At 36.3% G+C, this 23,495-nt stretch overlaps 2 protein-coding genes and 2 long non-coding RNA genes across 8 annotated transcripts; 3 read left to right on the top strand and 1 right to left on the bottom strand.

The window, feature by feature from the left end:
* Positions 1–920: 920 nt before the first annotated feature.
* Positions 921–2,422, bottom strand: LOC130047996 (uncharacterized). Its single transcript, XR_008796833.1, has 2 exons — positions 2,262–2,422; positions 921–1,220 (listed from the first exon to the last, which is right to left on the bottom strand). It is a non-coding gene; the product is annotated as an uncharacterized LOC130047996 (long non-coding RNA).
* Positions 2,423–2,460: 38 nt separating this feature from the next.
* LOC130047995 (uncharacterized) lies at positions 2,461–8,827 on the top strand. 5 transcript variants are annotated; one of them, XR_008796832.1, is made up of 4 exons: positions 2,461–2,649; positions 3,204–3,378; positions 3,882–3,992; positions 4,174–8,827. It is a non-coding gene; the product is annotated as an uncharacterized LOC130047995 (long non-coding RNA). The 5 variants fall into 5 exon arrangements; XR_008796831.1 differs by having other exon boundaries at positions 2,474–2,649; positions 3,204–3,456; XR_008796830.1 differs by having other exon boundaries at positions 2,478–2,649; positions 3,204–3,460.
* Positions 8,828–9,533: 706 nt separating this feature from the next.
* LOC125656572 (uncharacterized) lies at positions 9,534–11,821 on the top strand. The gene is made up of 2 exons (XM_056145639.1): positions 9,534–9,539; positions 10,787–11,821. The coding sequence occupies exons 1-2, from the start codon at positions 9,534–9,536 to the stop codon at positions 11,819–11,821; spliced, it is 1,041 nt and encodes a 346-aa protein (XP_056001614.1).
* Positions 11,782–20,847, top strand: LOC130047994 (heavy metal-binding protein HIP-like). Its single transcript, XM_056143922.1, has 2 exons — positions 11,782–12,274; positions 20,112–20,847. Exons 1-2 carry the CDS (start codon positions 11,998–12,000, stop codon positions 20,588–20,590), a joined length of 756 nt encoding a protein of 251 aa, XP_055999897.1. The 5' UTR covers positions 11,782–11,997; the 3' UTR covers positions 20,591–20,847.
* The last annotated feature ends 2,648 nt before the right edge of the window (positions 20,848–23,495 follow it).

Genomic DNA, 23,495 nt, shown 5'->3' with positions numbered 1-23,495 from the left:
CACAGAAAGATAGATGTATATGTTTCTTATTGTAAGGCTTATATTTCGCGCATGATATTTGACATTGTGATCTTGATCTTGTAGTTTGACCCCAATTTTAAAACTTGATCCTTGATCATATTTTTGAAAAGTGAGTGATAAGGCTGTCATATGTCATTTCCATGCGATGAATCTTTTTCGTAACAAAGTCCTAATCTTGCGAACTAGACCTTGGGGTTTTACTTTTAAGATAATACAATCTCTTAAATTTCTCCTGAACTATTTACGACAGGGCTTTTTTACTGTATAGATTTTTTTTAACAAGGCATTTCATGTGATACTTTGATCTTGTGAGATTAACTTACTTTTTAAAAAAAAAACTTGCCTACTCAATGTCTCTTACATATTTTGTAAATATATTTCTTATGAAAATATCTTTCATTTCATAGCATGATTTGTGACATTGGCCTTGTCTAGCACAGCAAGGCCATATTAGTAACGTTGGTATTAAGGCATCCACCTGTGTGAAATTGTGTTAAGTTATATCTTGACCCTTTGGGTTTGGTGAGGCCACAATATAGGGTCATTTTTTTTATGTAAATAAAGATTGAGAAAATATCTTTTAAAAACCACAACAACGAAGAAACGATAGGGCCAAAGTGACCCAGTTGAGCGTTATGGCACCTGGGCCTCTTGTTAAATTTATATCCAGCAGGCCTGCTTTGCCGAGTAAACGGTCACTAACCATGTCGGACATTGATCTGGGATCAAAAACCGAACCCAGTCCTCTCAGTTGCGAATCAGACGCTCCATTAGCTACTAAGATACCGTGACAGATTGAACAAGTTTTATAGAATATGGAGACCCGAGGTGTGCTGGTGACCCAACGATTTGAATACTACTAGGAATTGTTTGCTTGCGATAGCTAACATAAAAGAAGGTTCTTACTAATAGATTTATTATATTTACCATTAAAAGAAATAAAACATATACGATTCAATACCCATATCGACATACACAATGTATCAAAATGAAAAGTGTTACAAGATGGAATCAATCTATCATCCAATGATTTTACAGGTTTTGGAGCCACACACCGTACACATTCCTGTAACCATAATTGTATTTGGTCTTTTGGCGTTCTTGGCCTGACGAAGTTTTGAATTTACGATACATTCTCTGTCTTTTTTACATTTCATACAGTGCATCTTCATTTTCCTTTCGTTCGTTTGGGTGCAAATCTGGAAAATAAAATATCAAAACATTTAGCTCTTATCAAGAAAGTGCAAGAAATTGTGAGAAATCGTCGAAAACTTTACAAAAACAGGGTGGCTCGGGGGAGAGTTTTGACCTATTGACTTCATAAAATGTACTTGTATATAATTGTATAACGTTCGAATTACTATTAAAAAACCATTCTCACTTTTGCTCTTGTCCGTTGACTTCGTCTTATTAATTAATCGAGGATTTCAATTTAAAATGATTTAAATTAATCGAGGCAGGCTACTGATAAACAAGTTGGTGGTACAGGGGTGTCAACAGTCTCGATTGAAGTCAGCATTTCGCAAATTCTATGACCGTTATAACGATTTAGTTCGTCAATGCAACCTATCATTGGGTTAAATACTGTCTGACGTGTTTCATACCGATCGTTAGGCTGTTCCTGGCACACTGATTTTGACTACGGATAACTCCGTTTACCTGAACAGGATATAGGGCTCACGGTCGACAGGGGATGCTTACTCCTCCTAGGCACCTGATCACACTTCTGGTGTGTCCAGGGGTCCGTGTTTGCCCAACTATCTATTTTGTATCACTTATAGGAGTTATAAGATTGATCACTGTTCGTTATATTCGCCTTTCATTGACAAGGGTAAATCATATATCAGTTACTAGAAAGTGTTTATTACGGATATAATTTAATTGAAAGCTGAACTTCAGTTTACTTAAATATAAAATCTGATGAGTAATATCATGTCATGTGATACAAATTATACATTGTAAAGCACGTGCCATATTAATGGAAATTAATCCGAAAGAGAAAACAAACACAAACTCCAATATTACCATGGACACATTTTAGTTGTTAGTTTGATTGACCATTAAACAATAGGTGTACATGTACGTAATATGATTATCAATCCGCTCCTGGTGTAAGTAATAAACACTTTTTTCGATACTTCAGCATGCTCTGATGAAGGAATGTCTTATAAATTCCCATTAGAATCAGGGTATATATTTTAAGAAAATCTCATTTGATAAGTATTCAAATAAATACATACCTGTCACAGTAACAAAGATCAAAGTCATGAAAGTGTACTGTATATTGTTGTCTATCTTCAATTTAGATACACAAGCAAGGATGATGAGTGTTTGTATTTTGTTTAAATCATCTATATTTAAACAGGAGTCACAACATAAAAATAGATGTGACGTAAAACATACAATATACAATAGGGTCTGAAAGTCTCGATTCGTTTCACTTTCACTTTCATTTTTACTTCTTCCGGATACAACAATGTTTGGAACATATACAGTCGTATGTTCAGCGAATGGCGTTAATATGTAAGATGGAATACTGTTTTGCACACACGAGACTGAAAAAACTTTGCGTTGTGGTTTATTTAAGTTCCTAGTCGATGCTAAGGTAAAGAAGCTGCTGTAGGTACGGTACGTATTAATAGCAATAAATAATGTCAAATGAACAAGCTCTTAACACGTGTGGAAACTGACAGGATATATTGGATGTTATTTCAGGAGGGGGGGGGGGGGTAGGCTCAGTAGGCCTTCACAAATTTTGACAGACGAACTAAGAAAAGACAAAAATAATAACAAAAAAATTGACAACGAATTTTCTAATTTGGGGTGTGTGTCAGTACCTAATTATTATCGACTTCAACTGTTAATTGCATTTTTACTATATAATTCCCTTCTGTAAGAAGGCCGGGCACTAATTCGGTTATCTAATCTTTATCGTATAAATAAAAGGAAAAAATCCTTGCTAGAAAAAGGGGAAGGGGCTGACACCTCTGATACTACTTACTGCATGATTAAATTTTGTATTGTGTTTCAAGCAAACTCGTATATTTTTATTGTATAATCATTTAACCGTGTCGCATGGCCTTGATAAGAAGATTTGTAAAACTCATATTCTGTGCTGATTTTAGAAGCTGCAATTTTGTAGTGATCCACTGTAAGTAAATTAATACAGCAATATATTATAGACACAAAGGTATGAAACCTGCTGAAGCAGAAGCGTCCGCTTCATACGTATATATGGGAACTGAAGTTGATGTTGAGACTGCAATCAATACATGTGTACAGTTCCTGTACCAGACAACAATGAAGTGCATCTATATGATCACGAGTATACAACATCAAACTCTCAACATTGTAAAGGTACAGTGTGTGATACAAGTATTATCAATACCAGATACTAGTACACCAGACCAGGAAGTTACAACTATTGTTAAGTAAGTAAGTAAGTAATTTTTATTTAAAGTCGAAAGTATATACATGTAAACAATAAACATGAGCTAAGAGCTCTTTAACCGACTATATAGTATTAAAAAAACACAAAGCACTAATGATTTATAATTGCATGCATAGACATAAAAACAGAAATTTGAAATAAAACAGGACGCATACATGTATACAGACATCACAAGTCATGCATATATATACACAGGGACTAGCTATATTAAGATGCGCATGCAGCACTGAAAACAGTTTGCAACACAAACATAAAAATATGGATATATACATAGACTAAATAAATATGCATAGCTAAGAGATTGTTGTTAAGTTTAGTGTCTGGTGGTTTTATTTAATTCACTCTCACTTCAGTGTTATATAAACGATACATACCAAAGACTATAATCTTATTGTTTTTGTTCTCACAGCTTTCTTTGAAGATTTGGATGTTGTAAACTTGCCGTGAGAAAAACAAAACCTGCTTAAGCTAAGGCAACTGTCCATGACAATTGGGAACATCATAAAAAGATCCTGAAAAGGTATGTTTTAGCAGTTTGGTAAGGAATAATGAACAATGCACGTTCTATACATTAATTATCATTTTCACAGGTCGGCTCATATTTCACAGTATTTAATTACCTAGTAATAAGGGTATAGATGGTCCTGTTTACATCATTTTCAGTGGATATTTTTCATATGTTCATGAACTTTTGTTTGAAGGGATCATGAAAGCTGTTGAAGTGTCGTGTCAACTGAAAATGCCACTAATCCATGCCAAAGTCATTTGAAGAATTTTTATATGCGAGAATTACAATAGACCCAACAGATTTGACCCAATATGTCCCAATAGATATGAAGCTTACAGTAATTACATGAGTCGCCAAACAGAAAAAAGGCTTTAATGTGTGAGGCACCTAATACAACTCTTGTGCTTTGTTCCAATCTGTATGTTGGATACAAATCTCAATTGGCAATTATGGACCATTGTGGTATTTAAATAAGTTGCAAATTGGTGTTATGATCCTGGAGGACAAAGGAATTTAGTATATTTGACAAATTTCCAAATGGCATAACATTTAATATTGCACTCTTCCTTACAAATAAATCCCACTTCCCAGAAGAGGATGCACAGCTTTGAAAGTTGTAGAAGCAGAATCCACGTAAGATGGGCAAATTATAGAATACGAGAATATTTAAAAGGTCTTTGAACTTCTTAGCCATATTTCATCGCAGAATAGATATCGATCTAACAAAACAGATTAGCTTTGTGTGGCCCATGTGAATTAGCAGGCTCATCTTTTGAATGAGATTGCAGATAAATATAATATTGAACTTGTCGGAAGATCTTAAAATCTCAGTAGATTAATCGCACGTACATCTTGAATCTACATAAATCTGCCACATCGAAACTATATTATGTATATGATATTTTCAAAGTCAAAAGTAATGAACATTTCTCATATCAAATACATCCTAAATCAAAGACAAGACTTTCTGAGATCAAAAATGGAAATATCCATGTTCAGTGATCAGTCCTCCAAAACATTATTTTGTTAAACACCACTCTCATTCCACGCACAAGTACTCTGAAATTGAAATAAAAATATGCTAGAGCTCTTCGTGGTCTTTGGTGATAAGGTCTTCTAACAGTCTGTTGGAATTCCCATGGGCACGAAGTGTGTTCCTTTGTTAGCTGACCTTTTTATATATTTTTATGAAGCGGAATTTATTCGAAAAGTTATACGTCAGAAGAAAAAATATCTTGCTGTGGCCTTCAATTCTACATCTAGATATATCGACGACGTATTATCTACTAACATTAATAATTTTCATTCATATGTCGATTCGATATATCCCAGTGAACTCGAAAGAAAAGACACCACAGAGTAGTCTACGTATGTTTCATACTTACATATTTTAATGGAAATAGATATTGACGGCAAACTAACAACTCAACTTTATGACAAACGGGAGATGAAAGGTGAAGATAATGAACAGTGATTAATCTCAGAAACCCCATAAGCAAAACAAAATAGATAGTTGGGCAAACACGGACCCCTGGACACACCACAGATGGGATCATGTGTCTATGAGGAGTAAGTATCCCCTATCAACCGGTCACATCCGCTGTAAGCCCTGTGTCTTGATCAGGTAAAACTGATCATACGCAGAACAAGCTCTTCGATACTCAAGAGCTTGTTCTCCGTATGGTCAATTTTAAAACACGTTGATGGTAATGGGGATTCAATAGTCTGGTTTAAAGTCAGCATTTTGCAAAATCTATAGTCGTTATAACAATCTAGTTTGTCAATACATCCTGCCATGGGGTCAAATGCTGTCTGCCGTGTTTCATACCGATTGTCAGACCGTTCTTGGCACACTGATTTTGACTACCGATAACTCAGTTTTCCTGATCAAGACATAGGGCTCACACTGGGTGTGACCGTCGACAGGGGATGTTTACTCCACCTCTGGTGTGTCCAGCGGTCCGTGTGTGCCAAGAGCTACCACTACAGTCCTAAACTAAAAGCGGTAAATGATAGCCCTAGGGGTACTCTACCTCTGGTGTTTCGTGTGCCTTGTAGGCAAAGATTACAGATCTAAAAGCAGTCATCAAACCCTTTTATTCTCTATGAGATACGAAAAAGTCAAATTTCAGGCGAACTAAACAATACTTCCGGATGTCATAGAGCTCTTGTGTGCACGACATGGAGTACTCATTAGGATCCCCAACTCCAAGCAATGTACAATCTGCCCCTTCCTCCCTACCCTTCAAAGAGTAGAAATAAGGACCCTAATTCTGTCCCGACTCCCAGGAGCCACCGGGTGGTACCACTGCAGCCTCAAACTGAAAGCGACAAATGATAGCCCTGGGGTTCTCTGCCTTGCTCTGATGTCTCAAAAGTTTACAGCTTTAAACCAGTCATCAAACCCATTTATTCTCTATGAGATACGAAAAATATCAAAGTTCAGACGAGCTAAACAATATTTTCAGGTATGGCAGACCTCTTGTCTGCATGGCCCGTAGTATTCTTTAGGATCCCCACTCCAACCAGTGAACATTTTGTCTCTTCCTTACACCACAGAATAGAAATAGTTCCGACCCCCAGAAGCCACCGAGTGGTCCCATATATTGTTCCGTTGTTCGGCCTGCCTTGTCATCAAAGATTAGCGGCATGAGAGGCCGTCATGAAACCCTGTATTCAGTAGGTCAGGCGGAATGTCAAAGTGCAGGTGAGCTAATCCGCAGTTTTTGATAGCACTGGCCGGATGGAGGTATTATTCCCCAAATATTACAGAGGAAGTGTTTGTTTCATTATTTAATACTGCTTCCTTATAACACTTTCTCAAAATATTTCTTTTGTTAGAAGGCAATGCTTATCACTCTTCAGGTGACCTAATTCACAGAAAAGGTTTTTGAATGCAATTGGATTTAAAATGGATTGGCACATGAAAATAGGACCAGTCTTGAGATGATAAAGCACTCCACTTCATATAGTTTTCCCTATCATATAAATCTATTCATTGGTACTTAATGACTAAGATCGTAATAGTCTGGTGAGTTAAATCATCAATTTACTTTCATACATGTAAGGTTGTAAAATTAGTTGTTCAAAAAAGATCAGAATCTGAAAAGTGTGGCTAATTTTATTTGCTTCCATCCTTTCATTACAAATTACTGACTTAAATTCAATTCACCATTAACGTCAAATGTGCAACCTGTCATGTGATCTAAGCCGCTCAAAACATGAATTTAATTCAAATTTCCATTTAATATAGGTTTCAAATTAAATATTTTTCTATTAATACTCTCAGTCCTTTGATGATTTTCCTAAGTGGCTGCTAGCTTCTATAGGCTTATTGGCTGCTGGTGAGTGACTGATAGCTTCAGCCTGGTGAAAATTTAAAACGCAACGAAGAATTGCATCACACACAACTCCCTAGTATTTATCATATATAGCACATTTTCGAGTTAGTGCCGGAGCGCGTGTTTATTCTAGATTTTATATAACGTGATCACGTGATTTCAAGATTTGGTTAGCCTTCGATACTTCCGGTAAAATAGCATCTGTTGGGAAGAAACGAAGGGATCAAAAGCAAGATACTACTGCTCAAGGTGAGGACTCGTGGAAGATGGGAAAGTATGGTTATACAAAAAACATTATATTCTATCCCTTTCTGGCACAGACAAAAGATCCGAAAAGCGTGATTAAAGTTGATGAAACAAATAGATTACGAACCTTCGAAACATCATGGACTTGTACTAGTTATAGACTGTACTCCAAACACTTCGTAGATTGAACGCCTACAAAGGAAAACCCCTACCTGACTGTTTGCCAACAACAACTATAAACAGCCTTTGAAGTTGAAAAGTACGAGTTATTTCGACAAGCGGGACGTCGAGCCATCCATCTCACAGTAGCATGAACTGGTTTGTAATTTATATTTTACAAATTAATTCAATGACTGTTCACTATTAATTCCCATACATGTATATATATATACATTCTGAATATGTTTATAAAGTTTGTTCAACAAATTATAAAAAATTGCATTCGACATAGTGGAACACTGCGAAAAACAGTGTTGGTGGTGCTAGGAGGGGGGGGGTCTCAATTTTATATGCGAGGAAATAGACTCATTAGATACTATATTTGGGTAGCAACCTAATGGAGTGTAATATAACTGCTTTCATTTAAAGCTTTATTTAACCTATATGCTTCAGTAATGTTTCGTTTGGTATAAAAACGTTTTTGAAATCAGACCCCCCCCCCCATTTTTTCAAGTGAAGTAGAGACAAATGCGGTGTCGAAGTGCCGCCCCCTTGGTTGCACATTAAAACACTGGTATTATGTTTAAAATATTCAGTACAGCCACAAAATTTATTTTCATTATTCTTTTTCCAGATATTGAAACTTTGTTTTAGTGATGATAATTATTCCACTAATCGCAATTATATTGGTTTCTCGTCACCTCGAAACATCAAGAAAACAGCTGAAATGGAAGTACAGACCGATATAAGAATGGAAGAAATGACAGAGCTCCTGGATTTGAAGTCGAAATCCTAGAACCCTGATGTTGTTTGTCCAGAGAGTCGCGTGTACACCCAGTGACGGGAGCGTGAAACAGCATACTGGAGTGTCATTGAATATTTGCACTTTCCATTATCGCAACAATAGATTCTAGATCGATTAGAGAATATTCATGAAAATGTGGGAGCATTTTTTATAAAGTGTATTATAATTTAATGATAGAATGTTGTCATTTATGTTCTAATGAACCGTTATGCGCTGGAAAATTGAACGTGTTTTAAGTTTCAAATGCAAACTAGTGCTACTGTAATTTCAAATAAAGTTTATTATCTATCTTCTAATTTGTTTTGAATATTTCTTAGATTGATTATAGTTACCCACTTGGAATACTTTAATATCAGTTGCTTGGATATTATTACCAATCCATGATCAATTCGTAACATAAAAATGACAGTGGTGATGTTCAAATGTTCATGATGATAATAAAACATAGCCACCAATCAGAGTATAAAAATGCTAGCTTTGAAATATCAAGACAATTTTCAAAATGATCAACAACAGTTAGTACAAAAACGAAAGGAACTAAACAGCTGTTGGGAAATGAGAAATTACGATATACAAAAACATGAAAAATCAAATATATGTTGATGATTGAATGACATACCACAATGGGAATGATATCTGACATGGTGTGATACTTTTACCATATATTTTTGCTTAGCAGTAATATAATCTATTTCTAATATATGACAAAATTGGAACTAAATTTGAAACAACACAAAAACTTGCGCAACACAGATACAACTTTCAGACACAATTTGTCCTGACTGGTGCACCAGCACCCATACATTGTAAGGATTTGACGTCTGCCTCGTTACTGGAATCCAGTCCGATTTAATGGCAACTGTTCTGAGCATTTATGACATTTGTACACTTTCAATATGGTTTGAAGTGATTAATCTGAACCCATTTTCGTTCTTGTAAGACTGTACACAGAATCCTGTCTGAAATTGGCTGAAAATTCAGACATTTGTTCCATGTGATGAAATGACTGTAATTAATCCCGTTCCCGTTTTCTTCGATGTTAAATCAGTGACGGATTTAGGATTTTCGACCGGGGGGGGGGGGGGTGAAAGTAAAGTTTTAGCCAAAATAGTAAGCCATTTTGGGTGAGAAATCGTGAGTTTTTTTACTTGCATTATTTTTTAATTTGTGGCGAAAGGTGGGAGGACTGTTGGACCCTCCCCCCTCTAAATCCGCCACTGGTGCAGTGCATCAAAAGTTCTTCTGGTACTTACTGAACAATTGGTTCAATATTACACGACCGAATCACATTTTACCAGACCGAAATTCTATAGACAAATTAAAACACTTTGTTTAATATAATTTTATTCACGACAATGTTCAAGTGGTATTACCTCTCTCTTAGTGCACTGCAATCTCGTACAACTCTGAACTAACTAAAAATTTTCTACAAAAGAAACAAGATATCCCTCGATCCGAAAAAAAAAGAAGAGCCTAAGGTCTGTCACTTTCCATTAAAAAATCGATTTAAAAAAGTTATCTCTTATCATTTTGAAACTTGACGTTTTAAAACCGGAAATGCCTAGGGCTAACCAAATCTGAGGGCGCGTGTAAAATTCGGGTAAAAACGGTGTTCCGGCAGTAACTCGAAAATGTGCTATTGCCGGTGTAGTTATAGAGTTGTCGTGAATAGGTCCAAGCTTAGACACAACTGATTGGTGGTGACTTCCCATTGTGCAGGTATGACCCAGTGGCGTAGCTTCCATTAAGGCAACCGAAGCAGCTGCCTCGGTAAAAAAAACCAAAACACCTTTTACGTTGTTAAAATGTCGATAGCTTCTGGGGGGACCCCTGCCTCGGTAATATCCGAACCCAAGCTACGCCTATGTGACCAGCACTAAACAAACACGTGTATTCATTTACTTAATGATAAACATTGAGGCACAATTTCTTTTTCTGGTAAAGGGTATTTCAATCCATGATAGCGGTCTAACATTTAGTATTTTACCATCCGATTAAAACCATATCGTTAAATCCGCTGAATCAGAATTAGTATTTTACGACAGGAACTGATACGATGGGCAAACATAGGAAATTTTTACTTATCTTTGGGGTGGGGGTTGAGGGTGGACCTTCTGCCCTCCTCTAGATTTGTGCTTGGTAATGATTGATTTAATGAATATTGTTAACGCCCCTCGAGAGAATATTTCACTCATTTGGAGACGTCACCACTGCCGGTGCATGATTGAAATCTTTACGTAAGCATTTGACCTCAGCCACCTGTACCCGAGTATCATACTGCAATAGAAACACCCCAGTCATCTGTACCCGAGTATCATACTGCAACAGAAACACCTCAGTCACCTGTACCCGAGTATCATACTGCAACAGAAACACCTCAGTCACCTGTACCCGAGTATCATACTGCAACAGAAACACCTCAGTCACCTGTACCCGAGTATCATACTGCAACAGAAACACCTCAGTCACCTGTACCCGAGTATCATACTGCAACAGAAACACCTCAGTCACCTGTACCCGAGTATCATACTGCAATAGAAACACCTCAGTCACCTGTACCCGAGTATCATACTGCAATAGAAACACCTCAGTCACCTGTACCCGAGTATCATACTGCAATAGAAACACCTCAGTCACCTGTACCCGAGTATCATACTGCAATAGAAACACCTCAGTCACCTGTACCCGAGTATCATACTGCAATAGAAACACCTCAGTCACCTGTACCCGAGTATCATACTGCAACAGAAAAACCTCAGTCACCTGTACCCGAGTATCATACTGCAACAGAAACACCTCAGTCACCTGTACCCGAGTATCATACTGCAACAGAAACACCTCAGTCACCTGTACCCGAGTATCATACTGCAATAGAAACACCTCAGTCACCTGTACCCGAGTATCATACTGCAACAGAAACACCTCAGTCACCTGTACCCGAGTATCATACTGCAACAGAAACACCTCAGTCACCTGTACCCGAGTATCATACTGCAATAGAAACACCTCAGTCACCTGTACCCGAGTATCATACTGCAACAGAAACACCTCAGTCACCTGTACCCGAGTATCATACTGCAACAGAAACACCTCAGTCACCTGTACCCGAGTATCATACTGCAACAGAAACACCTCAGTCACCTGTACCCGAGTATCATACTGCAACAGAAACACCTCAGTCACCTGTACCCGAGTATCATACTGCAATAGAAACACCTCAGTCACCTGTACCCGAGTATCATACTGCAATAGAAACATGCACTGATAAATGTAAAGGTAGCGATATCTAGGTAGAGGGAGATGCATGGCTACTTTACTTACTGATAAACATGGACACAGCTTGAGTTAATCATTTTTAGAAACTAACATTTCATCATACGACAAAGTACTTAACAGTATCGCTGTGGTGTTGTCGGTTTTCTTAACATTATATCAGACCACACAATACATTTAAAATAATTGGAATATGAAAGACATTCTCCTTGCTGTTGTGGTGACGCTGGTAGCGAGCTATTTATATCAACAGTTGGAGAGACGAAACCATGACTTGTACTTGGAGTTTAAACAAGAAATGAATTCTATTTCACTGAAACACAACGATGAAATCCATGCTTTGCAATTACAACTGCTGGACTTCTATAAGACGGAAGCAAATCGAGCAGTAATAGATTTGGAGAGGACCCTGGAGGGGAAGATTAAGCGGCTGGACGAAACTCTCTCTAGCAACGTTTTAACTCGGTTAGGTATGTCGTAATTATACTAAGCATTTATATGATGCATTTTATTAATCTGAATAGATCAACTTTTTTTAATGAAAAGGTGAAGATAACGAACAATGATCATTCTCATATTATTTACTTTAAAGAATATAGAAATAAAGGGTTGGGCACACACGAACCCCTGAACATACCGGAGGTGGGATCAGGTGCCTTAGGAGGAGTAAGCATCCCCTCTCGACCGGTCAATAATTCAATGACATCTACGGTTTAGAAACCTATTTGTTGCATGCTATCCATTTCTGATCTCTTTTTTGCACGCTTTACATGGGGAAATTATGAAAAACACGGGTAAAGTCGTACTTCTGGTTGTCTGAGAGATACTAAATTCACCTAGCTTGTCAAACATTAAAAGCATTGGGTGTCTAACAATTTTCCCAGCCGATAAAAAGCGCTGACGGACGTAGTCTCTGGTAAAGTATTGGACGTGTATGGCAAGCCCTTTTACTATTTATTCAAAAAATAAGATATCTCTTTAGATTAAAGAGATATCTCTTATTTTAAATGGATATCTCTTTAAAATGAAAGATATCTCTTAATCTTAAGAGATATCTCTCTAAATAAGAGATATCTCTTTCACTTATTTAAGGAATGACTTTAATTCTGGGGCAAGTTATACGAGTATAACCTGGTTTGGGTCAGTTTACGCTTTATAATCCGCGAAGCGCATTATAAAAAAGCGTAAACTGACCCAAACCAGGTTATACTCGTATAACTTGCCCCAGAATTAAAGTCATTCCTTATGATTTAATGCAAGAGACAAAGATGCTAACCTTCGTTTATCAAAATGTACATACACTCAGAAAAATACAAGTCAACCAAGCCGCGCAGCGAAGCCAAAGGTCGCCATCTTTAATCTTAGTTCTACGGAGCCTAGCCATTTATCAAAATATTGTATCGAAAGTGAAGTTTATCATGATAGAAAATATGTGTAGACTATCCATGTAATGCGTATTTCGCTGCCCTTTAGAGATAGAGATCGACTTTGAAGTCGCTCATCTCCGACAGATTGAGAAAATACGGGAAATTGCATTGTTTAGGCCTACCCGAAATAAATCTTCAAATATCAGAAAATGCAATAATTTACGGCTTTCAACTCTGTGAAAACTTCTACTAAATGAAAACTTACCCTTGTATGCAATGTTGTCGCTAATAGTAAATCCGACACAAGAAAATATGTAAGCAAGTAACAAATAGCACTGACATGTCAATGTGTCTGACGTCATGTGATAAAATGTGACGTATGAATTTTTGCTTGCTTTGTTGAGAATGAAACAACGCACCCCCCTTTTTTCCCCAGTGAGAAATGTATTTCAAAATGAACAGGGTAATGCTTACTTGGCAAATCATTAATTCGAATATAACATATTTGTTTTAATCTATCAATAGTATTATTCGACCATACATACAGAGAAAGATGTTTAACAAAAGTGATTTGCGTACAAGTAGGCCTAGATGCTAATATTGACAACGAGAGAACAACATGTGTATCAAACCGAAGTATCTTATTGTGCACGTTGACTTTCTATTCCATAGAAGTTTAGAGAGAGAGAGAAAAATAGTTCCGACATCTGGTTGTCAAGGGGGTGTGTCCCCATACCAAACCAGGTTATACAAAAATAACCCGTGTTCCTCAATTGGAATTTGACCAATCAGAGATAAGGATACAATAAGAATTAAATTATAGAGAGATATCTTTTTCACTTAGAGGGATATCTCTTTTACTTTTAGAGATATCTCTTACACTTAAAGAGATATCTCTTTCACTTTAAGAGATGTCTATTTCACTTTGAGAGATATCTCTTATACTTTAAGGATATCTCTTTCACTTAGAGAGATATCTCTTTCACTTAAAGAGATATCTCTTACTTAAAGAGATGTTTCTTTTACTTTGAGAGATATCTCCTTCATTTAAAGAGATATCTCTCTAAGAATTCCTAGAGATATCTCTCAAAGTATAAGAGATATCTCTTTAATCGTTGAAAAAGAGATATATCTCAAAGAGAAAGAGATATCTCTTTCCAATATTTTTATTAGTTTGAATACTAAAGTAATTCTCCCTAAAACGGAAGCCCGCCAAAACAAATCTTACAATGATGGCTGGGGTGTTGCTAAAACGCGGAACGGAACGGAAAACGGAAAATATATTATGCAATAATGTTATGAGGTCAACATTTAGCAAAATCAAAGGGCTTATTTTGAACAAGGAATGCAGAAATTACAGAGAGAGCAAGAAGTCCTCCTCAGAATCCACCATTTCATATTGATACCTCATACTAATGCATTATGGGAGGGGGGGGGGTGTATAAACCACATGTGTTCTTTTCATTCTCTACCTATAGGTGTCACTGCTTGCTAACACCTCTGTCATTGCCGAAATTTCGAAATTCTTGTAAAATGTCTTATAAATTCTTATACTAACGTTTAAATAAATTCGATTAATCAATTTATAATGCAAAATTTTAAGATAAAGTTATTTTATCGCTTGTAAACAATTCCCAAATTGTTGATTTTAATCAAAATGACCCCCCCCCCCCCCCCCCCCCGATTTTTAACGTTATCTTATCTACATTAATAATTCTAATTCTTAAATTCCGTTTCGTTTCGTTTTCCGTTCCGCATTTTAGCAACACCCTGATGACTGCAATCCCGTGGGAAGATTTTTGCCTTTTACCGCATGTGATATCTCTTTGGTTTAAAGAGATATCTCTTTTACTTAAAACGATATCTCCCTAGCTTAAAAAGATATCTCTCTAACTTACAGAGATACCTCTTTAACCAATAAAGATATCTCTCTTATATAAATAGATATCTTATTTTACGAATAAATAGTAAAAGGGCTTGCCATAGACGTGACATCCTTTGATTTACATCATAACCCATTCTCTCACCAGATGGCGCGTTACGCAAGCTTCACACACGTAGTGCGAGGAGCGCACGGAACTCTGGGTAGAGAATGTTCATAACCATGACAGTATATAGTTTTAATGTATTACCAGTCGCGGTACCTATCTTATTGACCAGGGTGCGGGCTTCGCATCCAGGATTGACTGATAGATTGTATATTGTTTAACGTCCCTCTCGTGAATTTTCACTCATACGGAGACGTCACCATAATATTGCCGTTGAAGGGCTGCAAAATTTTGGCCTACATGCTCGGCGTTTACGGCCTTTGAGCGGGGAGTGATATTTATCGTGCCACACCTACGGGACCTCGGTTTTCGCGGTCTCATCCTAAGGACCGCCCCATTTAGTCGCCTCTTACGACAAGCAAGGTTCGAATCTCGACTCCCTCCACTGCATCTTGAACCTTAATTAACATTAACTATATAGTCTTATTAAATCAGACTTTAAATTGATTTAACTTTTATCAACACAAAATGTAAAGGAATTATGTAACTTGGGTAAATTTATCAAGAATTCCTTTGAAATTAGAAATACCAATGTATAAGCACAATTTTTATTCTTTCTTGACCTTTATATGATTATAGATTTATTACACTGTAAACTTTGTCTATAAGCTGTATTTGCTTAATTTTGACTAATAAACAACATTGAACCATCGCTGCTACATCTTTGTGAGCCATGCATAGGTCACGGACAATTATTTCGCTTGGATACGATTGTACTATTAACTTTTATATGGAGCTTAGCATACCAGGTAACCTCGAATAATTGAAGATATCATCAATTCATTTGATGCGCGCAACAATTTAATTCAAGATCTCTTCAAATAATTAATATCTTCAATTTTGAATTATTGCGCGTATTTTAAAATAGAATTGTTTATTGCATTTAGACCATGGGCCAGTAACACATTACCCCCCCCCCCCCCTTCCTCTAGGGATTTTGCTACATTATGATTTTTTGAAAGTGTGTATAAAATAAAGGTAAATGAAGGTTGTTTGATAAATTTATGCTGGGGCGTTTTCAAGATATGGCCATTTGAATATATATTTTTTTTGGAAAATTCAACATGGCTGTTACGGTGTTCCATACCGAATTAAAGACGACACGTTGTAAACACAAACAACGGGATAGGGACTTCCCAGAGAGGACATTTGTGAGAAATACGTATAAAGAATAGAGGACAGTGTATTATGGAAAGTGGTGCATATTTTTAAATGTCTACAAATTCATGTCTTACGAAATTATACAGTGTATACTAAGGGCCCGGTCCCATCATTCCCAAAATAACACGTACCTATTAACATGTTCAATACTAAATAAACAGTATGAAAAACGGTTCATTCCTAGATACTATAACCCATAGACCCTGTATTTATATGGTAGATATGAAATCTTGAGTTAGTAAATATAACTTTCAACTATCTAATATATGGAAGCCCATAAATGTATATAATCACTAAAAAGAAAGCACATGGATTACTTTTGAGTATACAATGCAAAAATGGGGGAAACCCTGATAGATAATTGCTGGACTATTGAGAATATGACATATTACAAACAATAAACTAATTTATGAATAATTTAGATTAATGAATTATATTAATCTACAATTGTAGGATAGATAAATATATTGTCATACGTAATATTGAATACCTTTTCAATTTTCAACTTATTTATAAAGATGTCACATGCATATGTAAGACAGAGTCCCAAGAATAATAAAGGCATATATTGTTTGCTAGCTTTAAATGGTGCCTTACATGGTTTCTATCACTGGTGTTATAATAATTTACGAATATTAGTTACCAGAAGTAAAACTTGAGCCTAGTCAAGTGAACTGTAAGACTAAGAGACGTTCACTCAACCTGTGTTCACTATCGACACTTTTCCCCGCCCATGAATGTCTGTTCTGTAACAAAGGAACTCAAGTACAAGAAAAAAACCACAAACTGGTAAAGTGTGCGACAAAAACAGTAGAAGCCATTTTAAAAACTCTGCATACAATAAAAGTGACTGTAACACAATAAATTAGTTGGTTGATTGTATATTGTTTAACGTACTGCTCGAGAATTGGCATTCATATGGAAACGTCACCATTGCCGATGAAGGGCTGCAAAATTTAGGTCTATACTCGGCGCTTACGGCCATTGAGCAGGGATGGATCTTTATCATACCACACCTGCTGTGAAACGAGACCTCGTTTTTTGCGATCTCATCCAAAGGACTGCCCCATTTAATCGCCTATTACGATAAGCAAAGGGGTACTGAGGACCTATTCTAACCTGGATTCCCACGGGACAATGGTTTTCTTGTCCCATTATTCGCCTCTTACGACGAGCAAAAGGTACTGAGGACCCATCCCTTCTAACCCAGATACCCAAGGGACAACTATAAGTAAAGTTCAGTATATTGATTTGGTTGCTAAGGGGGGGGGGGTATCCAACCTGTAGAAAAATGTACACTAAGTCCGATGATCTAAACAAGTCAGAACCTAAAATTGATATAATTCTTGAGCAACATGGAAAGGCATTTGACTTTATCCGAATATATGGAGATAAATATCGTGTAGAATTATGTGGTTGAGAGTATGACAATGCTCAGAGAGAGAGGGATACTTGTCATTTATCCCGATTCATATAACCGTGATTACAAAACTTGAAACCTAAATCAAAAACACAAAATTTGGTAGCAAAATTGAATTTCGGAAAATTCAAAAAGGCGAACTTATATAATCTACTGCATTTGCGTTAGCCGTTTCAAGTCAAAGAATCTGCTATGATAACCAAAAGGCAGATTTCTGACTGCCACAAAATTGCCATGCAATAACTTACCATGGCCACCTCTCCATCATCTCTGAATACATGTACATGTGTATATAATATCTCATTGCATGTTTATCTCAAGTCGTATCAGACATCCCATCTTATTTTCAATGGCAAAAAGGTGTCCCAAATCGTACTCTCAGGACCTATGTGTATCAGCTATGGATGGCAAATGGATATTACCTAAGCACCTCACGTTTAAAATGACTATGCACCATCTGACGAGAAGTACTAAGTTAATTACACTATCAAACATGTTATGTCACTGTAGATTGATTGATTCTATCTTGCTTAACGTCCCTCTCAAGAATTTTTCACTCATATGGAGACGTCACCAAGACCGGTGAAGGACTTCAAATTTAGGCTTATGCTCAGCGCTTACGACCATTGAGCAGTGGGGGTTCTTTAGCGTGGCACACCTACTGCGACACGGGACATCCGTTTTTAAGGTCATCTCCGAGGACTCGTGACATTCACACCTGATGCCGAGCATTTGGCAATATGGAACTGTCACTACCTGTTTTAACGACTTCGGTTTTTCACGGCCAGTTGTAGAAGTTACTCACAGACTCAAGAGTTTGAAACTACTATTTGCAATGCGATTACAAATTCTGGATTAATATTGCATGCAAGAATATCCCTTACAAATAACTCAGTAATCCATATACCTCGCCTTAATGTCAAACAACTTGATATATAAACAAGGGGTTAAGTTCTTTAATGCAAAATACATTTTTGCAAATGTCCATACTGTGTTTGTAAGATTCTCGAAGTTTTTCCAATTCTAAACAATACTTTAATTACATGAGTTTGTCCCAAAACTTGAAAAGGTCCCCTTACATTAATGTTAAACAATCTTATTCACAATTAAAGGGTTACAAAAAATAATTGTTTTCAAATGTTCATATTGTTTATATATGATCTGAAGAACTTTTCCAGTTTTCGGCGATTTTTAAAGGGAAAAAAAATCATGTTTTAGCCCCAGAAGTCATAAACGTCCCCAATTATTTATGTCAAACATCTTGTCAATCAAAGGGTTACATTAGTCCACATAATTCTTGTTTGTAAATGTTAATGACATTTATATCGGATGTGAATAGTTTTTTCCAGTTTTCGGCTATTATTTTTACAAATTTTTGGTGTTTGCCCCCAAAATCGAAAAGGTCTCAATGTTAACAGTCTGATTTATAGTTAAAGGGTTACAGACTTTCAGAAAATAATTGTTTTCAAATGTCCATGTCATTTATATAGGATCTAAAGGAGTTTTCTATTTTTCGTCGATTTTTACAGAAAAAATCATGTTTTAGCCTCAAAATTCGTAATTGCCCTCACATATTTATGTCAAATAACTTTATATATAAACAAAGGGTTACATTCGTTCTCAAAATACTTGTTTGCAAATATCAATTACATCTATATCGGATCTGAAGAGTTTTTCCAGTTTTTGGCTATCATTTTTACAAATTTCATGTTTTTTGCCCCAAAACTCGTAAACGCCCCCACGTAGAAATGTCAAACAACCTGATTTATAATCTAGGGACTATGTACTTTCAAAAAATTCAATTAATGCGCGCTATAATTGAATTATTGCGCTCTTCAATTGAATTAATGATATCATTAATTCAATTGATGTGCGCAATAATTCTTTTAGAGAGAGAGAGAGCAATTATATAAGTAGAAATAACTTCAATTCAACTTACCCACAATTGAATTGATAATTGTTGCTATCTTTATAGGAAATGATGAGCGCATTATTATTGCTAATGAAATATATTTTCAATTGAATGAAAGAGGTCATCAAATCATTTGTACCGAGCTCCATATTGAATTTTACAAGCAATAATTCCACTACATTGATGCGCGCATCAATTGAAATGAATATCTAGCAAATCAATTATTGTTATTATCAATTGAATTAATGCGCGCATTAAATCAATTATTGTTCTCATTAGTTGAATTGATGCACGCATCAAATCAATTATTGCTCTCATAAATTGAATTGATACACGAATACAAGTGAAAAGCTCTGTTACACATGATCATGATATAAATAGTAAAATCTATGATTACAGACGGTGTAGAAAAGACTGTAGGTGCTCCAACGGCCTTCTATTCCAGACTAAGCAAAGATCATCGCGAGACAGAACCAGGGACAATATTGAAATTCGAGGACGTCAAATTAAACACATGCGACAACTACAAACCATTGACCGGAAAATTTGTGGCTCCAGAAAATGGAATATATTTCTTCTTGTGGAATTGTCTCACACAACCGGGGGGAAATATTTACATTGGAGCGTACGTCAATGGGGAACAACAAGCGGACACGTGCTCATACTCCAGTGACACCGGCTATGTTGCACGTCACAACTCGCAGCACCATAGAACGGAAGGTCAGTCGGCGTCCGCCGGTATTTCAGCGTCGGGTTCTTTTGTGTTGAAGCTCCGCACTGGTGATGAAGTGTGGTTACAAGTTTTTCACAGACGGGCCGAGTTCCTGCATTCCAAGTATACCTACTTCACCGGACACAAAATTATAGCCTTGCCATGAAGTGTATCTTATACAAATACCACTACACTGAAACGTACAGCAGAAACTACTTCATCATAGTTTACAAATGCACGGAAGTGGTGATAACGTTCGTCTGGACAGATGCACAATAATTACTGAACAGGCTAAATCAAAGCCATTAGTGATGAAAAATCGGGAAAATTTCATAATCGATAATCGGTCGTAATCGGAAGAACTATATCGATCAATGATCGATATAATCGGTATTTACGTGTAGTTAATAAATGTTTATTATTTTGGGGGGTTATTTCTATTTAGTTTTATGGATATGTGCAGCATACACACTAGCTGGTGTCACTGAATTCCCACTTTTCAATGTGGAGTCCACTCTGACTCTCCCCCGCACATGTCTCAATGTAAAAGTGGGATTAATAGTCAGATGAATCTCGGATTAGATTTTAATTAGTGTTCAGGCGACAATCGATTATGAAAAATAGAATCGATAATCAGAATCGAACAGCCAAAAACGATCGGCAATCGTTTCATCACTATAAACCATGTACTTCATGTAAATGCCAGAATTCACACGCTTAGCGCCATTCAGCATTTCTGATATAAATGTAATATAATTGATATAATATTTTTGTTCCTTCATCAATTGTATTTTGTAAGGGGAAAATTTAATAGTTTTTCGTAATTATTGATTGTATGTGAGCAAAATGACATACACTGTGAATTCTTCGCATTCGATTAGAGTTCATGTTCTAGGCAAATTTGCATGAACATACATTAAACTGAATTAATTGACTATTTAAAATATTTTAAAATTCCCTAAGGCCCCAGGAGTCCTGAAATTAAAAAATTGTATCCCCCTTGTCCAAAGATGATTCATAACTTTGAAAAGAATTGGAATGTTAGTTATCAAGAAGTTAAAAATTTCTATTGTTCACACATTTAATACCTTACCATTTTGGCCCCACCCTAATGCCAAAACCCCTACCCCTGGGATAATTAAATTTACATATTTGGTAAAGGTATACCTGCTCTTTCTTAATGTCCAATTGCACTAAAGAAGATGTTATTGAAGTGTCTTACACAAAAACACTACTTCCTAAGTTTGGCCCCGCCCTGGGGTCAGAACCACTACCCCGGGGATCCTGAAAGTTACAATTTTGGTAGAGGCCTTCCTGTTTTACATCACTATGCATTTAGTTTCTCTTACACATTTGCGGTTGTAGAGAATTTTTTTGAAAGTTGGACAAGGCTCCAGGGGAGCAGGAGTCCTGAATTTCACAATTTATGTCCCTTGTCCTGAAGATGCCTCATATCAAATTTGAAAAGAATTGGAATATTAGTTGTTAACGCACGACGACGGACGACAACCAATTGCTATAGCTCATCCGAGTTTACTCAGGTGACCTAAACATTGAGTCTGCACTATATGAGGATGCTTGCCTATCTCTGAAACATTTGCCTAATCATGGCCTAGCTGTTCATAAGATTTTAAGCACTTTTTAGGTCATCTGAGTAAACTCAGGTGACCTATTGCAATTGGTTGTCGTCCGTCGTCGTGCGTCAACAATTGAACATTTTTAACTTTTTGATAACTATTAGTCCAATTCTTTTCATATTTGGTATGAATCATCTTTGGAACAAGGGGGAGATAAAATATAAATTACAGGATTCCTGCACCCAAGGGCCTTGGGGGCAAGGCAAACTGTCCAAAATTGACCAATTTTCGAAACTCGTCTTCTCAAGAACTGCTCATGTTTAAGAAAAAACTAAATGCATTAAGATGTAAAGTAGGAAGGCTTCTACCAAAATTGTAAATTTCATGATCCCTGGGGTTAGGGTTCTGACCCCAGGGTGGGTCCAAACTTATGCCTCGTTCACACGAAGAATTTAATTCGCATTAAACGTAAGTTAATGCGAATTAAATCTGAACCGCGTTCACACGGATATTTTAATGCGCATTAGTTTACTTCGAATTAAAATTGACGTCGCGATTTAATGCGAATTAAATTTACTTCGCATTAGCTCCGTGTGAACGCTAAGCGAAGCTAATTCGAATTAAATGTAGACGCATGCGTAATGGCCAATTTGGGTCACATGCATCATACCCATGATCAGCTATATATATTAATGTTAGTTTTGTACGAAAAACTAAGCAAAATGATAATAATCACTAAAAACATGTACAAACAGCATGTCATTAGGTAATGTCAGACGTAAATCTGTGCTCTACATAGGCATACTGAGTAATACATGTGGAAGGAATTGTTTTTAAATACGACAACAATGTTTTAAAATAGTGATAATATGATTTTCGTTTTTACATTTTTTAAAAACAAATATGCCGATCATTGTTAATTTGTATACCATATGACGTCATAGTAGACTTATAATACGTATTAGTACTTAAAAATTACGTCACAACAGTAGTCAGCGGAATGGTGAAAAAGACGTTCCGAAGTTTTAAAATTGGGCCATGAAGAAACAATATATTGTCTAGATTGAATGCTGGTTGTCAGAGGAAATAACAAGTAATTTCTTGGGAACATATAAATAAACACGACAAAACTCCTTATGTTTAGATCAGTTATGTATGTAAATTGTAAACATGTAGTATACTACATGTAGGCCTATATAGCGTTTTGAACAAAGAATTCTGCATCTACACAATATTCATTGAAATATCTATAAAAATAATTTTCAATAACATATTCTATTCTATTATTTCGCGCACCCTTTAATAGAGATGCATACGAATTTAATGCGCATTAGTTTACTTCGCATTAAATATTACCGCCGTGTGAACGCTATTTAATTCGAATTAATTTAATGCGCATTATTTTACTTCGCATCAAATTTGATGCGAAGTAAAATTTAATGCGCATCCGTGTGAACGAGGCATTAGATTTCATAGCCCTTGGTAGTAGTGATA

This window comes from Ostrea edulis, chromosome 7 (genome assembly GCF_947568905.1).
Source record: "Ostrea edulis chromosome 7, xbOstEdul1.1, whole genome shotgun sequence".
NCBI lineage: Eukaryota > Metazoa > Mollusca > Bivalvia > Ostreida > Ostreidae > Ostrea > Ostrea edulis.
Note: the sequence above shows the minus strand (reverse complement) of the source record. Positions and strands in the feature narration are given on the sequence as shown.

Coding starts and splice junctions, on each gene's coding strand:
- LOC130047994 (XM_056143922.1), top strand. CDS start 11,998: ATGAAAGACATTCTCCTTGCTGTTGTGGTGACGCTGGTAGCGAGCTAT. Junction 12,275..20,111: donor CAACGTTTTAACTCGGTTAG/GTATGTCGTAAT, acceptor CTATGATTACAG/ACGGTGTAGAAAAGACTGTA.